Genomic DNA, 17,920 nt, shown 5'->3' with positions numbered 1-17,920 from the left:
GGAAAGTGGCAGGGAATACGAGTACCTACACAGGAGCTGATTTAATAATTCCTAACATTTGTGGAAAAAACATGCTCTGATAAAATATATAATTGCTCATCCCGAGCTATTCATGTTTTGATACGTGCATTGCCTTTGTCCTGTTCGCCTTTTGCCATTATATAGTCTAACACTGGTTTGTTGCATGTTTTGCCACGAGTATGTGTGGCTAATGCAGATGTTATGCCTTGCAATGATACGTCTATTTGATGATTGAACATCTTAACACCTCCTTTGTTTGTTGCCAGTAAGGGTTAAAGCCTATTCTTCTTTTTCCATAATTTTTTTATTCTGGTAAAAAGGTCCCCATTGGTGGACGTTGTCTCCGATGCGTCCCGTTGCTTGGCTGCCACTCCACCTCTGTTCTTGACCATCAGCTATCATCCCTTCTTCTAGGCGACGTCTCGCCCAAGTCCATCTTTCTGCAACGTTTTTAATGATGTTATTAAATCTCGAATCCACGCGTTCCTCTTTCTGCCTCCTCAAATGTAATTCCAGGCGTGCAATAGCCAAACAGATTGATAAAGAATGAAAATGTCGCTCCCCAAAAAAGCATTGAGAAACCTCAATAACATTGGCAAATGTTTACTCGCAATTCTTTTTTTTATTTAGCCCATTAGAAAAAAAGGTTAAAGGCTCACGAGAAATGTTCTGAGTTCCAAGCCAACAGGGCTTAATGTATGTATGTTGAACTTCTTTCGCACCGTAGGTAGCCAACCGTGCTAATCGGAGGTGTGAAATCTCAGTGCGTAGTGTGGAAGAGCGTTGCAACAATGTATTTCTCGTGCGAGCTCCACATGCTGGCACATGCACTGACAGCAGTGCCCGTCTCCAGTGGCAACGTCAGGGCTAGTGATGTAATTCCATTGGCAGTGGTCTATGCAGTTTACATTCCAGTGGCAGCATCGCCCCTGCCGCCACAGCAATCTCGTGAGGCCACAGTCTCCCTATACTTTGCACGCCGATCGTGTTTTTGTATTGTTTATTATAATGTTCTTACCCACCACTCCTGCACATCTGTGAAAAAACAAGCTTTGTAGCTCATCGGATTTCCTCCGGTATAAATTAATTTTTCTGATTCTGATACTTTGCAGCGGCGTGAGCAATGCGTACGTCTCCGCTCGCGCGTCACCACCCCGCTTGAACCCGTTTCCCCCGCGTCGCCGCGGCGCGTGTTGCGCGCGCGCGTGCAGGTCACGGAGGAGACGAGCGACATCCTGCAGACGCTCGGCTACAACTGCCAGTGCCGCGGCATGATCAAGGTGAAGGGCAAGGGAGAGCTCAAGACCTTCTTTGTCGTCACGGAGATGACTCGCTCGCTCTCGCAAGGCAACGTCATCTGCTGAGTCCCCTCGTCAGCACTCCACACTGTGGACCCAGCGAGTCGGACAGGCTTCGCGATAATTTAGCAGCGTCTGAACTGAGGGGTTAAAGTGCTTGCGCCACTCTTGCCTCCCTCTGTCTTCGGCGAGCGGAACGAATGCGGTCGCGCTCAAGGGTTTGTTCTCCTCCAGGCATCCGTGAACAAGCGTTTTTGTCTGACGTGCTGATCCGTCGTATATTGCATCCATGTCCCTGCAAAGATTGCCGACGAAGAGGTGTGTGGACAGATGACTGCAACACCAGCACCCGCCTGCTCCAAGCCCCCAGCAGGTTCGTGTAGTCTCATTAGGTGATTACATCTGACCTCTCTGTGGCAGTGAAATGAACTGGATCTTTCTCCTCATTAGCCTCTAAAAAAGCAGTCCTGGGACTGATGGAGGTGCTCCAAGTTGCAAACGAAGAATTGTCTGATTCTACAGAAAGTTTTTATCAAAGTGTCTCCCCCACTCAAATGAACGTTGGGCAGGTGCAGATCTACATCGGTGGCCCCCAAAGGCAGTTGTAGAAATTCGACATTCCTATGGCTGGGGCATGTCTCTCGATAAGAGAAGCATAGGAAAACCACTGTTGATATGCAACAAAGTGGTACTCACTTCATCAAGTCCAGGGGGATGATGAGCTGTAGTGCATAAATCCAAGACCATGCCCATACACTTAACGAGTAATAGTTTGTATGCAATTTCTAACAAAGCCTTTTTTTAAAGGTACCTTTTCTGTTTTATTAAAGCTGATAATCTGGACTTGAACTTTTTATGACATGGGCGGCTAAATATAAAAAAGAGAATGCTCTGAGAAACTCCTTTGGTGGAAAGTTGCCTCTCCGTGACCCGATGACGGTCGACTCAAAATCAGGAGGGGTGGCGCGATCCACGGTTTTGTGTCCCCGAAAAAAAAAGGTGTAAACAGCTGCTTTGGCCGTTCAACAGAAGTTCAATTGTGACATGAGTCTCATTGTTTTATTCACGACCTTCTTTTCTTTCGTTTTTAAATCCACTGAGCGTTTAAGATGAAGAACATTGCGACTGAAAAGGAACTTGCTTCACTGCCGCACAAGTTTTTTTTGCGCATTTCGAACCGGCGTATTTGAGGAATTCGCGCAGGAAAGTGTTTGCCAAACCGCCAGCTGCTGTATTGAAGCGATGTTAGAGTTGTATTCTTTGCTTTCTTATTTTGTCCTTTGATCACAGTTAGAGTGTACAGTATCATGTTTGATGCACTAAGAATAAGTTATTGATTCATAATGTGTCGTGAGATTTCATGCATAACTCGCCCGTGCGTATACAATAATCGTGTCTTGTGCGCGCTTGCGCGTGTTTTGTTTGGGGAGCGGCAGTGCAGCGGTTAGCGCGCTGAGCTCTAAACCCAGTGATCCTAGTTTGATTCCCGTTCACAGCCAACACCAGTGACAATTATCTGAACTGGTCCTGGGCCTCCCCTAGGTCTACTCAGCCTAAAATGAGTACCTGGTGCGTTGTTTAAACATCGTAACTAGAAAGACAAAGGCGGCCGGGCATGGTGCTGGCTACCCACGCGCTTGTGTGTCGTGCCGGCCTTCATAGGTGCTCGCTAACAGCATTCGCCTCAAAAGTCTGTTCAGGCTATACCGGGCATCTCTGCGTTGTCTTGTGTTTTGATTGTGGAAGATGCTGCCTGAGAACACCTGGATGCACATCGCCTGCATTTTCTGCACGATTTAGAGTCTGTGGACCCGAGCAGCAATTGGTGCCACCCAAGGTAGCAAAACTTTAGTCGTACAGATTTATTTTATACGGATAATGAGAGTGGATGAATTGCTAAGCCCTCTAATTTCAGGTGGTTATCGCATAATTCACTGTTATTGGCCACGTAAACAAATTTAAACCAGTAAAGTTATGCCACATCAGGTGAAATAAGCTGCTCTGGGCTCACAGGCTATCATGCTTTAGTGCCGCATAGAATTTGAAGTGATTGCAGTGACATATGTAGCCCTCGCAGAACTGACAGTGGTCTACAAACAATGCAGAGTGTATCCCATTGCATTGGAATATCATTCATGTAAATGTATTGTGCAAACCTGTTGATGCATTTCAAAAGCTGCGTTATTGTGAAATCATGAACCCGAAAGCTAATCACAAAGACTGAGCATCCGTTCGTGTCAAAATCGCTTCCGAAACCCGGGACACGAGAGAGCGGCTCTTGCAGCAGGAGTCAACACACCACCGGCTGCAAATGCAAACCGATGTTCATCCAGGTGTGCTGAAGCCTCGACGACGCGCGCACATTTTCACCGTCCTGTTTATCATGACCCCAGTTAATTTCGCAGCACTAAAGTAACGTCCGTGTGAAACGAGGAGAAAATAAACCTGCAGGCCAGGGATTAGTAAAAATGTAGTTCTGTAGCCTCACGGTCAGTCTTTCCATTGCTGGTCCCTTGAACAGAGTGTGTCCGACGGCGATGCTCGTTGATCACATCGCGAGTGAACGGCATGGATTTATGCGACGGGGAGAGACGGGACTGGGCTGTGTACGACCTGAGAGGCGGGAGTTGCCTACCTGCATTTGCGGTATGCGTAAAAGCTGCGTGAAACGAGCATCGCGTGGGTGATTATGTACATAACATACCATGTGGCGTTCAAAAGCGGGCGTAAGTGCGGAATCTAAGCGGGCGTTCATGGCATTGGAATAAACAATGTAACCACCTGTGTTTTAGATGTTGGTAATAGATTTATACGTTGTAGTGAGTGCTCTCGGACACTGTAGAACAAGGCACATGCGCATTGGTTTACTATGTTCGCAGTTGTACCACCCGTGCTCATTGGTATTCTATGATTGACTGCACAGACGTGTTCTTGTGATGCTGATGAGGTATGCACACAAATATTAGTACTTTTATCACCAGTTATATTCCATTTTATTCTCTTGGTATTACATCACAAAACAACTGTTTCATTTGGAATTCGCACAATAAACAGAGCATCGCATCACACCAGGGAACGGCCCGTAGAAAATGACGTCGCAGAACTACTTCTGAAGTCACTCGGTAGGCTTAACATTGTACACCGTGTGGAACACCCTTGTGCCCTCTAAATAAAAAAAACTAATTCATAATTTGGACATATTTCAAAAATGGGACGCATTGTTGGGAGGTGTGGAATAGTGATCATCACATGCATATTGTTGTTACTAAACGGCTTAAGCCTTCACATCTGCCAACATTGTCATATAAGTCTGGGGCTTTCAAGTGGAAGTTCACAGTTTCCTTTATTTTGCCAAGTGACATCTAATTTGACGTAATAAGTTGTCTTTTGTTCAGGAATATTAGTGACGAATACAAACAACGTTGAAATTCTAGAATTGCACAGATGAGCTAAGCAGGCTTTAGCCTGGCTAGTGCTTAGATGGGTGACTACCATGCACAAACATAAAGTCATAGGACTGTAGAGATACGTGGGTGGGTAGCAGGGACCAGTGTTGTTCTGTACTTCAGTGAATACAGGACTATTCTGTCCACCCTCATCAACCGAACTGGCCAGCGTGGTGAAGTGTAGGGAAATAACCTGCAGGACCTGCAGGGCCTGGGGGAGGCCTTCATCCAGCAGTGGATTGACAAGATGGCCAATGCGCCGAGTGACACAAACGACCGACGTTGACATCGGCGGCCAGGTCGGGTATAATGGAACGACTGTGAAGGGCATCAGTGTGTGGCGTTGAAATAAAAACGGTAGCAATCAAACGCAACTTAAACTTCAACTAATTTTTATTTCGCCAGGTAAGGCCCCAATGAGCTATATTGTACAGATTTTTTTTAGAAGCGACCTGGCCACAAATGATAGCTCAACGAAGTGGCTTATCACGTTGAAATTTATAGCAGCCAAATACTCTAAAAGCACTTTTTTTACGTGGAGGGAAAAACTGGAGAACCCGGAGAAAAATCGCGACCACGGAGAAAACATGCAAACTCCAAATTTACAGCAGGCGTCAGGGTCGGATCGAACCCACGAGCTCCTGTATACCAGGCGAGGTAGTTAACATCTCGCCACCATGGCGGCTAATCAGATTTAACAACACAAATGTGTGTAGCACTGCAGGTGCAACAGCTCACAGCTACATCCAAACCGTCATCTCAAAATATCTAGAGCCATTTGTATAATTTAGACCACCAACTGAAAGCGTCTTGAGATGTTATGCCCATTCCAATGGGAACGGAGTGCGATTTCGTCCCCATTGGGACTCATCACCACTGTAGAGCCATGAGGCTGAGAGCTTTTGTACGTGCGCTGCGCGCCTGTGTGAGTCGTTGTATCTATTCGCTTCCAGCCTGCATTGTTGTTTCTGTTGTGATGGGGTTTCTTTCCATTTACACGCTTGAATTAATAATCCAATCGCCGACACCCAAATAAACTGCCGAACCATGAGGCCAGTGTCCTACATCGGGGGCCACTGTCGGGCCCCTGGTGGCCTTTAGTGCGGCCCCTGACGTGCGGGCCCCCAGACAATACGCAAATGTGAAAACACCCCCCCCCCCGCCATCATTGTGCTGTCAAACCGACAATGATTTCAAATGTGTGGCGGCCCTCAACACACTGATGATGTCTTATTGAAGAACAACTGTGTGAGACGTTAACGTTGCCGATAACTCGAGCCGGGGCTGACCACTGTTCTGTGACTCAGCGTGGAATTCCCGAGTGAGTGGTCGAAGGTTGACGTCGTTCATGACAATGCATTGCCTGTGAGTGCATTGATAACGACACTACAGTGCTGCTGACTGCAATATTCTAATCAGCAACTTAAAGGGGGTCTTCTGTACAAAATAACGAGGGTTATGTATGTACGTGTCTAGAAACGCGCAGCTGATTCGCAATACTCTTTTCTCATGAGTCTTCTTTACTCTTTGGTTCTATCGTTAAAGTCACGTAGTTAGAAATAATTTTAATAATTGTATTTTATTTCTAACTACAGTACGTGACTTTACCGAAACAACCAAAGAGTGTGGATTCCTGCAGTCACGAAATCTTCAAATCAAGAGTCTTTTTTAATTGCATTTTTTAGCCATTTCTTTACTGTTTTTTGTGTTTGCGTTTTGTGGGTGCGCAAAGAACATTCACACATGAGGCATGACACTCAAAAAAATCCATACAGATAAGTCAACAACATCGTGTACTCCCTCCCACCTGCTGGCCACTTTACAGTGAGGCCTCTACTTATGAACACCCGACTTACGAACGTTCAGAGATACGAACAAACCTGTCTGTATGTCCAGTTACCTGTTCGGACAGAGTCGTAAGTTCAACCGCTGCGATCATAGATGGAGGTAGTGGCCTCTACATCTACAGGAGATTTTAAATCCATTCCTCGTGTTTAGTGTACACGGCGTACAACATGTTTGGAATCAACAGGAGTGAAGTTGGACTTATGAACAGACCTCTGAAACCTAACTCGTTCGTAAGTAGAGGAGTGTGGCACGTGTGCCCCTGCACGCACCGCCGTGCTCGCCAAGGCCATCATTTTATTTTATTTCACACCCAACCGGTCGCAATCACTGTTAAACACCCGAGGTAGTCGAGGGACGCTCAACAATGGATTTTGCATGAAACTTCATTTTTACCAAATCAGTAGATCGGGAATGAAGTCTCATGTCACCTCCTGGCATTAGGGTTTCTCTGGTACCTTCCTTTCCTACCAAAGGTGAGGCACTGTTTAAACGGGAATTTGTCAATCATGTCAATACAGTACCCTATTCTTAGGTTTTTTCCGGTAAAGTCACGTAGGTAAAACATCAAAATTAATAAAAAAAATAAAATGAAATAAAAATCACGACGCTTCGGAGGCAACACAAGTCTCCGTCATCAGGTGGGACCGTCACAGCCAGATTAGCTGCATCAAGTGAGGCAATGATTCAAGATGTAATCCCTTAAAAGCAAATTGAGGGGGGAGGAGAGGAGGGGGGCTCATCAGAATGTGGTAGCCAATGAATGGAACGTATCGGGAGGGAGGGGGGCGGGGCTCAAAGACGGCACGGAGTGCCACGTACAACGCATCGCGAGGGGGAGGGGGGCGGGGCCAAAAGGATGGACGACGGCTTGGACGCGGTTGTGCGCAAGCAACTACTGCTGCACACGCCAACGCATTGGACAGAGAGGGGGAGGGGAGGCCTGATACGCATGATAGAAAAGAACGAAAATGCCCATGTTTATACCAATGCTGGCTGAACAATGAAGACAGTACTGTTAAACACTGGGGATGTTAACACTCGGTAAAGTAGAGTAAAATAGTGCCTGTCAGATAAGATGGTCCAAAAAAGTGTAATTAAGTCTTTTTTGCGTGGTTGATAACATCTTTCCAATGATTACTAAGTTTGTACCCATCATCACGGTTGAAATTATGTCTGTGTTTGTATATTTGTATGGCTTCGTGTACAAACCTTTGATGGTAGCCAGGAGGTTTGCAGAGAACCTTGGTCTCGGAAAAGACAATTTCATGAGAGCCCACCGAGTTGTAGCAATGATCGGCAACGGCCGAAGAATACAGTACCCCTCCTCTCATTGCGGGCTTTCTTGAATAATGGCTAATTTAAAAAGTATTTCGATTTATGAGAATAGGCTTTTTTCCTCTTTTTTCTGACAACAAAAAAAAACATTTTACAAGGAATCATGTCTCCATTAACCACAATACTTGCAGTGAGAATGCAAACAAAAAACAACACACATACTCTATTTCTATTTATTGCAATTGTTGCAACATGATGCCGCAATGAGACATTCAATGTGACTCAATTTGTCGTGCCAGATTGATTTTATCTATCAATAGCTAAGTTTCATTTGTTCAAGAAAAGTGTTTGTTAAAAAACATGTACTGTTGTCTCATTTCTGAAATCTTTTTTTACTTAAAAAACATTCATCTATTTTTCTCAGAATGTGCTTTTGGCATCAAACAAAGTATTCATTCAGAGCTCCTGCAGAGCAGGGCACATATTTGCCTGTGGATGGAGATATCACAGAACTTCTTCTGAGATCCCATCAAGTTATTTACAGCCCAGACACCAGGGGGATCACTGTCCTACACAGCCTGCTAAATAAAATATTAATCGCATCACAGGAAAACTAAACGTTTTAATTCTCACCACTGAAATATTGAGCGAAATTACATTTGGAACTTGGTAGAGACCAGCAACTCGCAACACCTGAGAATACAGTACAGCCATGGGTGGCAACCCAACTTCAAACCCACGATCTCTGCCGTGTCAGCTAAATATCCTAACCCCTTAGCCACTCGCCATGTCTATCACTAGAGGCTTTAATCTCTTCAGTGGTGATGCATTCTTAAAAAGGAAATGGCCAAACTTCCCAAACGCAGGGGTGCCCTCCTGAAACCGTGTCTCAGGATGTACTTACTAAACGCACACCTTCTAGAGAGCAGCGCGAACACAAGGTGTCGCGGTGGCTAGGAGATGTTAACTCCCTCGCCTGATATACAGGAGGTCGTGGGTTCAATCCCGACCCTGACGCCTGCTGTATATTTGGAGTTTGCATGTTCCTCTCCTCGTGGTCGCGTAGATTTTTCTCCGGGTCCTCTGGTATTTCCCTCCACATTTAGAAACATGCATCGTGCTTTCAGAGTATTTGGTTGCTCTACATTTTCATATGATGAGCCATTTCGTCGAGCTATTATTTGTGGCCAGGTTGCTTCTGAAAAAGAGCAGTATATCTCGGCGGGCCTTACCTGCTAAAATAAAAAAATAGTTACACTGTTAGGCATCGCGCTCGGCTCCCAAGCGCCCGCCCGAAGTGCCTGCACGTGGCGTGCGCCGGTGGCCTGAGTGCCTGCGCGCTTCTGGCTCGTGTGCGTGTGCCTCGTGTGAGCCCTACGAATGATTCCGAGCGCGCCTCTTCTGTCATTCTGCAGTCGTGTTACGTCGCGGTGTTCAGCACTTGCCCGTGCCTGTATCGTTGCATTGTTTATGTTGCCCCCCACCTGGGATTTAACGCATTGCCCTCGCCTTGCTTCTCCCCCCCCCCGTCATCTCCACGTGGAGGGGTTGGCAAGCAACGCAAGTGCGACAGCGCTTCTTGTCCTGTTGGCTACAATTTCCTCGTCCGCATTCGATCGTAGCCATTGATTGCGTTGCGTAACGGGGCAGACACAAGTTTTCCCCGCAAATATTCGTAACATTGCACTGAAATTAAAGGAAGACGAAATCAAACAATAGCATGGGATGATATTTCAAAATTCATGATCAAAACAAATCACCGCGTTGTTTCATAGTCATAATTACGGGCACGCTGGCATCAATTGGAGGATATGCTGTCAATGAATATCCAACATGTCCCCTGCTTAAACAAACCACAGGGCAGAAGCCATCACTATTAGCTTACCCGAGCTGTTGAGGGAGGATCCAGATTCCCACGGCAGGGCCCACAATATCTCCTGTTGACTTCCTCACAAAGTGGTATATGTTTTGCAGTTAATCCCCAACCCCACAATGTGTGTATGTTGAACTTCTTTCGCACCGTACATAGCCACACGTGCGCATCGGAGGTGTGGGGGAAGGACAACAAACTGAACACAAAAAGCAGTTCAAAAGAAATGGGTTTTGAATCTAGATTTAAAAGTGCATAGCTCCAGCGCATCTGAAAGCACGCGATGCGGAGACCGTCTTTGTTCGATGGCCAGCCATGAACCACTGCGAGGATGAGCGGAGTTCGCGTGATGATGGTTTATGCTCCTTGACGACATCAGCGACGTATTGTGGTTCATACCAATTATGTTCTCAGCAATGGACGTTCAGCTTTGGAAGGTAGTTGTCACAGTGCTCACAGCCCTCAGTGATGTTACACAATTGGTGTTTTTAAAAGTGAGCTCATTGATGCTAACATACTATATGTGAATTTTAACCGTAGAAATGTATTTGCAGGCTTTCTATCTCGATATATAGGAAGTGGCTGCTTCTGCTGCCCCCATATTACCCCAAGCTGTTTACACGGTAATTTCTCTTCTTTTAATTGCTGTTCCCATCAGTTTCATTAATTTTAGTTAAAATTAAATGATTCAATAATAATAATAATCACCCGTTACTGACCAAGTAACAGTAATCCAATTACGCACTTAAATGCTTAATAATAGTGCAGGATTGCCCATACCTATCTCGAATAATATGACCACTTGTCATTTATGTTACAAAAAAGTAAAAAGTGGGTTCCTACTCAATGGAGCCTGAGGTTTTTGCTCATCTCCTGTTTACAACCCTGCAGCAGTAGTGGAAATTCCACATTCTGATGGAATAGAACAACCACTATTGACTTTCCCACAATGTGGTACTATTTTCATCAACTCCAGAGGACTGGTGCGGCTGTGTCGACCACGAACCAGAAATTGAGTTCCCAACCTTCCGATGACAAAGCCGCAATCTAGCGCTGTGCCACTCGGCAAGGGTCCATTTGTGATATCGCCCACTTCTGAAGGCAGAGCTGGCAAGATAGATCAGCTACCATACAGTGAAATGCACGACTGTTTAAGTGAATGCTTGTACCATTCTCTTGTCTGCATAGCCAAAACAACTTTGTATTTTATTGATGATGAAATAGACATCAGATTAAGGCCAGTAAAAAAAAAACTCGAGGTCATTCTATTACGTAGATGATATTTTCTGTCATGGATTTGGAAAATGGCAAGTTCCTGGACACATTTTGGGTAAAAATTAACAAAAGAGCAAAATGATATAACAATCTGATTCTCATCAGCATACATTCGCTCTCATTTCAATCATCAATCGCCATAGTTAAAATGCATTAATATACAGTGCTGCAATCAATATTAAATTGGATATTCTTTTTCCTATTTATTACGATCGTGAAACCCTTGAGGAAAAGAAAAAGCAATTACAGAGCAATTACGATAATAGTTACTGCAGCATTGCAGACACTCAGTCATTGCATGCTGGTAATTCAACTTCACAATTAAATTGCACTGATTTGATTACTGGTCAAATTTTCCCATCTGCACAAGTCATGTTCACTCTGTGTATGGAACTCATTTGCATATTGACCAAGTCATGTGAATCTAAATCCATGACAACAGTGTTATCATGAAAATGAAAAAAGAGTTCCCGTTTCCATTACTGTCACGATGGCGAGATGTTAACTACCTCGCCTGGTATATAGGATTCGATCCCGACCCTGATGCCTGTTTATTTTTAATTTGCATGTTCTCCCCGTAGTCGCGTGTAATTTTCTACAGGTCCTCCGATTTTTCCCTCCACATTTATAAACATGCGTTTAGCGTATTTGGCTGCTATACATTTCCACACGATAAGCCACTTAGTTGACCTAATCATTTGTGGCCAGGTTGCTTCTGAAAAGAGATATAGCTCAGTGGGCCTTAGCTGGTAAAATGAAATTCGTTTATAGGTTATTTAGATTTTAAATTAAACTAATGTATTACAATATATCCATCAGGAAAATTGGTTCTAAATCAGATAAATTAATTTGCAGAATCACAATACATTAATTACAATCAGTCTTTGTTTATATTCCAAGGTTGACCAGTTCGGACAAGTCTTGTCGATGTTTTTTTTTTCCAATTTCACCTTGGGGCTTATATAGCTCAACAAATTACATGTCAGGATTTAGTCACAATTGTTTCTGTTCTGGTGAATACATAAACAACTCCATACCACAAAGTGTCTCAAATCTCAATTGAGCATTGGCCCAGTACTCATAGCTATTGGTTGCCCATGTGTCAGTGATGGAAAGTCCAGAATTATCAGAATTATTATTTATTCATACTGGATGAATCCGATCAGCTATACAGCTCTTTTTCACATATGTGAAGTATTTCAATAATGTCCAGTATTTCACAGATGGCCTGTTGGACACCGCTTTCTCTATAAGGCCAACCACTGTTTACGTCTCAACCAATAGTGTGTACCTGATCAATTCCAGTAGGATAATGGGCTGGCTAACAAATTATTAGAAATTATAAGAGTACTTTAGGAAACCTGTTTTGTATTTGAATTACCAATCGATAGCAAATGTCACTGCGTTTCAAAGTGACACTTCAAATGTTGAAAGTTGTCACTGACATAATCATAATTTAACCAAACAATGAATAACCCTTTGTCAATCGTATGCTGGATAGCAGCCTCCCCACATTGTATCGGTCATGAGAGATGGGGGGGGGGTGACAGGGCGCAGTGTGCAGAACCAGTTCAGTGGTGTGCTAATAGCGCACCACTGCTGCCAAATGTACCACCCACAAGAAACAAGAGTCCGATCCATATAAATGCCTCGGTTTATGATTACATACGATTGCAGTGTCGTGCATAAGAGATTATGGATGAATATTGGTCAAAATTTGTCTATGTTAAGGGAATTGAATCCTTGATTCGCTGCCCATAGCACATGGATGTTACGTCCGTTTTAGACACAAGGAGATGCACACAAGGCAGACATTTGAGAATGGGCAGAAACATTTTATGACTGAGGCAGGATTCACTTGATTTCATCATTCTGTAAACGACCTATATTTAGAGACTGCATTATTTGTTCCAACACCACTGTGTTACTGCTGCCAACCTGCACAAAATAAATGTTTTACATTGCAGTTCTTTGTCTAGAGACTAGCCCGAATACTCGCCGCGATTCATTTGCAATGGGAATGCAATATTGGCAAAACCTGAATGCTTTTGGTCAGAAGTCAGCGGGAAGCTCAATCATTGGTCAGGTCTGGGCAGTGCCCTCCCGGTAAAAGTCATCTTGTAGGATGTTGGCAACGTGTCGAATCTTACCCTAAATGAATGGGACTCAGTTGATTCAGGGATTGAAACGTGGAAGGAAGATCAATATATCCCCCTATAACTACGCAGCCATTCGTCGCTGTGGTGAGATATATTGACTTGCAATCGGAAGGTCATGACTTCTAACCCAGTCAGGTGGCTGATTCGTCCATTTAATGAAGACCACGTTAGTTTAACACGTGGGGCTTTCGCGGCCAATATCATCCATAATAGAGGTTGTTGGGTTAGATCGCGTAAATATATAAATGTGTCGTTAAAACCAGCCACCACCCGACACAGCCTTACTAGTTGGCTGTATCGGGTGATGGCTGGTTTAACGACACATTTATATATTTACGCGATCTAACCCAAACACCTCTATTATGAATACAATGTTGTTTGCAGTCAGCCCATTTTGGAGAGGCTCTCTCCCACCAATGTAGAAGTGGAATTTTCCACCATTGGCTCAAGGCAATAAAATGAGAAGACTGCCAGTTTGAATGCTCATGTAAGAAGGGATATCGACTCATTTTATTCTGTATGACAAACCAGTCTCTCCTTCTGGCAGTGTTCTTCATTGCAAGGCCCGCAGGCCACTGACGCACCCCATTGTGCTGTCAAACCCCAATGGTTTTGAATGTGTGGCGGCCCGCACACTGATGCCTTATCAGCGGAAGTGGCCCCCATCTGAAAATTAGTCAAAGAACACTTCCGTATGGTCATACCAGCAGTCTCATTGCGTTGTAACCTGAACAGTGGCTTTAGAAAGGTATCGTATACAAACCTGTCTGCACATGCACGACATTTTTGTTGCATTTGAAATATTGTTTCAGTGAGTATGCTACTGACGGCAGTTACACAACTAAGAATGTTTCAACATCAGTATTCAAAACAGGCTTGGAATAAGGTATAATAGGTTTTACCCCTTCTGGCAATAAAACAGGTCTTACGATGATAAAACACCGAACAGAAACTTTTTGCAAGGAATCCTGTCTGCATTAACCACATATACTTGTGGTGAACATGCAAAGAAAAAACATGCTCTGATAATGTTTGCATTGTCTTTGAAACTGATTGGTCCACACCAGAGACAGCTTTCTATTCTCAAAGTGTTAGACCAGAGAACGCCAAAAGGCGAACAGCACAAAGACAATGCCACTCTCAGGGCATTTCTAGTTCGGGGTGAGCGGCTACAATATGGTACATTTCTTGCCAGTATCCTTGGAATAAGGTATCACGAGCCTTTGGCGTTCCGATCCATCGAGAAACAACATCCCTTCCCGGTCTTCGAAGTCGCATACGCTTCACAGCTGAGTGGCAATGCCAACACCTGTCAAGAGGACGCAGTTGATGTTCACTTCCTTCTCCGTGCACTCGTGGATTAGTTGACAGAAAGAATAATCCTGCTAGCCCCCAACACCTCGTCCAACTTGAGCAGCGATGACATAGGGAGACAACCACCACCACCCCCCACCCCCTGCTGTGTTTCTCCTGCATATTGAAACAGTTCCTGGAAGCATGTGGTGCCCGTTGACTTCCGACAGAATTAGTCAAAATGAATCCCAGTCCACAGGACGTTTTGCTACCAATTGCTAATTAATTAAACTTGCGCGTGCTTTTGGGCGCTCAAGCTTGATGGTCAAGTTCATGAAACTATAATATTGTAAAACAGGTATATATACCGTATTTTCTGCATTATCAGATTAACCTGTTCTCTGTATTGTAAGTAAATGCTGGGGCTGCATTCTATAATCTGGTGTGTGTGTGTGTGAACACATTTGTTTAACTTTATTGACTCATTTGGGTGGCGCATTGCTTTCTGGAGCATCTTATAATTCGCCGAATACTGCACACACCACAATATATTGACATATCTAAGCAGGTGCTCTGTTTGTTAAATGATGCTTACACCATCTGGTGGCAGGACTGTTAACTGCGCTTTCCCATTGGTCCATTGTCTCGGCTAAGGAACATGAAGGATGCACTCTCAATCATCCTTGATACATCCGCAAAGGACAATATCTCTGCGTGTCATTTCGTGTGATCTGTGTTGCGAAGCAATTGCTTTTAATTGCATGTTTATGCACAAGCTATGACATATATAAGATCTTTAACCGTTCTTGAAATCGGGCAAATTGAACGTTTAAGATGTCGCATGGGACCTCTGTGGCCGAGGGGACCACAACAGTGCAAATGAGCTACACTTTTACGATCGTTATATTAATTTGCTCAACTCGTGACATGTTCATTTGCAACTGTTACGTGATACATAAATTAACGTCCTTAATCAAATGGCGTACATTCGACGAGACATTTACAGCAATTACTCTATTATTTGATGTATTATGCCAAATCAGTGTCTCTGTCCTCTTACATTTTTCTAAGGAGTTGAAACTTACCGCGATGTTTCATGCATTCAAAATGATTTTAAATGTCTTGACTCAAAATCTTGATCAATTCGGCAAAACATGTTAATGATACGACTATTTACACATTTTGCTCTGTAATTATTATTCTCATATTAAAATACAATGACAGACTTTCATGTCATCATTTAAAATTGATGTCAATTGGATGTTCAACTAAGCACTTCGTTATTTTGCATAGTGAAGAAATAACATTGTTAGTTTTGAATGGAGCTTAAAGCGGGCAAACTCCGTACATTCTATCAAATGTGAATGTCAAAGTGGCCAGCAGTGGGTGCTGTTGGCTTGCCCTGGCAGCCCTGACCCAGTCGCAGTAATTCTACAGGAATTATAACGTCCTTTGGATTCGGTCGCGTAAATGTATCGTACACCCACCTCGACCCGACACAGCCAATTAGTAAGGTTTGTCACGTGAACAAAACGCGCCAATTAGTTACTACTTCAGCACACCGGTGTGTTGGAAGGCAAACCCACAACATTTACAACTGAGTACGACGTTTCACTGGTCGTTACAACCAGCATCATCAGGCGATTGCCACAATTAATGGAGTACATTACTCAATAGGATGTATAATTATGTTGTGTGGCTGTACTCGCTTACTCTCGTTGAGTGCCTTGCCTTGGCTCAAAGTGTGAGCCAATTTTCCTGAATCGCATCCGTGAAAGTCAGTGTCGGATGTTTACATCATTATAATATGATTTATTTTGTAGAGCACCCTTAAGAAAAAAAAGTGCTCTACAATCACAAAACAGAAGACAATTACAATAATAAAACAATGACAACTGAAGACGGATAAAGTACCCCAATAAAACCAAATCCATTTAAAAAGGGTCGGTGAATATTTTTTTAAAGGTGACATTTAAAAAAAGATCAAGGGGTAACCGAATCTCTCGATGGCATTGGGGTAAAGAATCCCACGGTCTTGGAGCGGTGGAGCAGAATGCTGCATGGATCGAAGTCGCGTGCTAGGAACTGGCAAGGGTCCAGAGTCTGCCGAAAGGTCGCGTGCGGGTGCGGAGCAGGAAAGCAGAGACCCCTTTCGGTACGATGGAGCAAGACATTTCAGGGCCTTGTAGAATACGTGAGTAGCATATTCGTAAATTCACATTCGCGTCTGGATGACTTTGACATGCGCCCTACCGGCTCACGCTCCACAGAGCGAGTGCTTTATGGCATTTGGGTAAAGGACTCCGTTGAGGTGACTCCGAGAATCGCCGTAGTTACACGATGCCATCTTTTCCGTAGGCTGTTGTTTCCTCACGTGACATGATGCTCTGATTATGCTTGAAGGAGTTCAAGAACAACGTTGCTTGAACACGACAACAACACTGAACAGCATGCCAACAACGATAGCAACAATAGGGATGTAATTGGTGATGCAGCCAAAAACATTACTGGAAGTAATTTTTGTTTAAAAGAAAACATGCGTTAAATTAGCAAAACATGTTTATTGCAATTGTTCGTGACTCATTGCTTTCAGTATTCATGACGGCCACGCTTTATGTTGCTTACAAAATTAGACGTAAGTTGCAGCTATCACGTGTATCACCTAAACAGTACGTGTGGTTTTATCAGTAAAATATAAACATGTTATTGTTGAATTAAACCATAGATGTCACTAACGTGTACAATTTCTGGGTTTTTCCCCCACAGCGTATCATTCAACTCGTAATCTTGACGTGTCAGCTTTAAATTATTTGACGCGAATTAACCATAAAAAGCGTACTTTTAAATAAATGCAATAATTCGTCTTAATGAAGAGTAGGTCATTTTTTGCCTGATTTGCTTTTTTTTCGTCAGGTTTTATATAACCACAGGTGCACAGTGATGGTTTCTTACAGTTCGCTAATATATATACGGTATGATGTATTGAAGCTAGTATGTGCTATGACAATATACGTATGTAAGTGTATATATGCCATGTTTTTTTATGTTATTATAAACTCTGTGGGGCACAGTGTATGGCATTTTGTTCACTGTATTGCAATAATAAATACCCATGCCACATGAGCCGTGCAGCCAAGACCTCAAACTGATTGAATTTTGGAATTCTGAAAGGTGTCGGTCGGCGTGTTCGTTTTATTTTATTTATGGCTCTGTCGTCGTTAATTATAACTTCCTGAAATCGTGGATTTGCCAGCCCAGTTCCAGCTATCGGTCATTCTCGCAGCGGCGGCTTTTGGTTGGCTGTCGAACGAAGACGGTCACCGTATCACGCGCGCGCCATCAGATGCGCTGCTTCTGCGACCGTCTGGAACGCTCTTCCTTCCGATATTAGGAAGCCGCTGGAGCTGTGCAATTTGAAATCGTCTAGATTGAAAA

General features: G+C 43.8%; 1 protein-coding gene across 4 annotated transcripts in view; it reads left to right on the top strand.

Annotated features, from left to right (window-relative positions):
- Positions 1 to 17,616, top strand: part of ADCY2 (adenylate cyclase 2) — a 300,516-nt gene extending 282,900 nt beyond the window's left edge. For all 4 annotated transcript variants that reach the window (XM_078864180.1, XM_078864181.1, XM_078864182.1 and 1 more), the window contains one exon: positions 1,233 to 17,616. In XM_078864180.1, the coding sequence (XP_078720306.1) occupies positions 1,233 to 1,385 (153 nt within the window). In that variant the 3' untranslated portion in view covers positions 1,386 to 17,616. The remainder of the gene's footprint in view (positions 1 to 1,232) is intronic.
- Positions 17,617 to 17,920: the final 304 nt, after the last annotated feature.

Source organism: Lampetra fluviatilis, chromosome 17 (genome assembly GCF_964198595.1).
Source record: "Lampetra fluviatilis chromosome 17, kcLamFluv1.1, whole genome shotgun sequence".
Taxonomy (NCBI): domain Eukaryota; kingdom Metazoa; phylum Chordata; class Hyperoartia; order Petromyzontiformes; family Petromyzontidae; genus Lampetra; species Lampetra fluviatilis.
The sequence above is the reverse complement of the archived record's forward strand: the minus strand, read 5'-3'. Positions and strand labels throughout refer to the sequence as shown.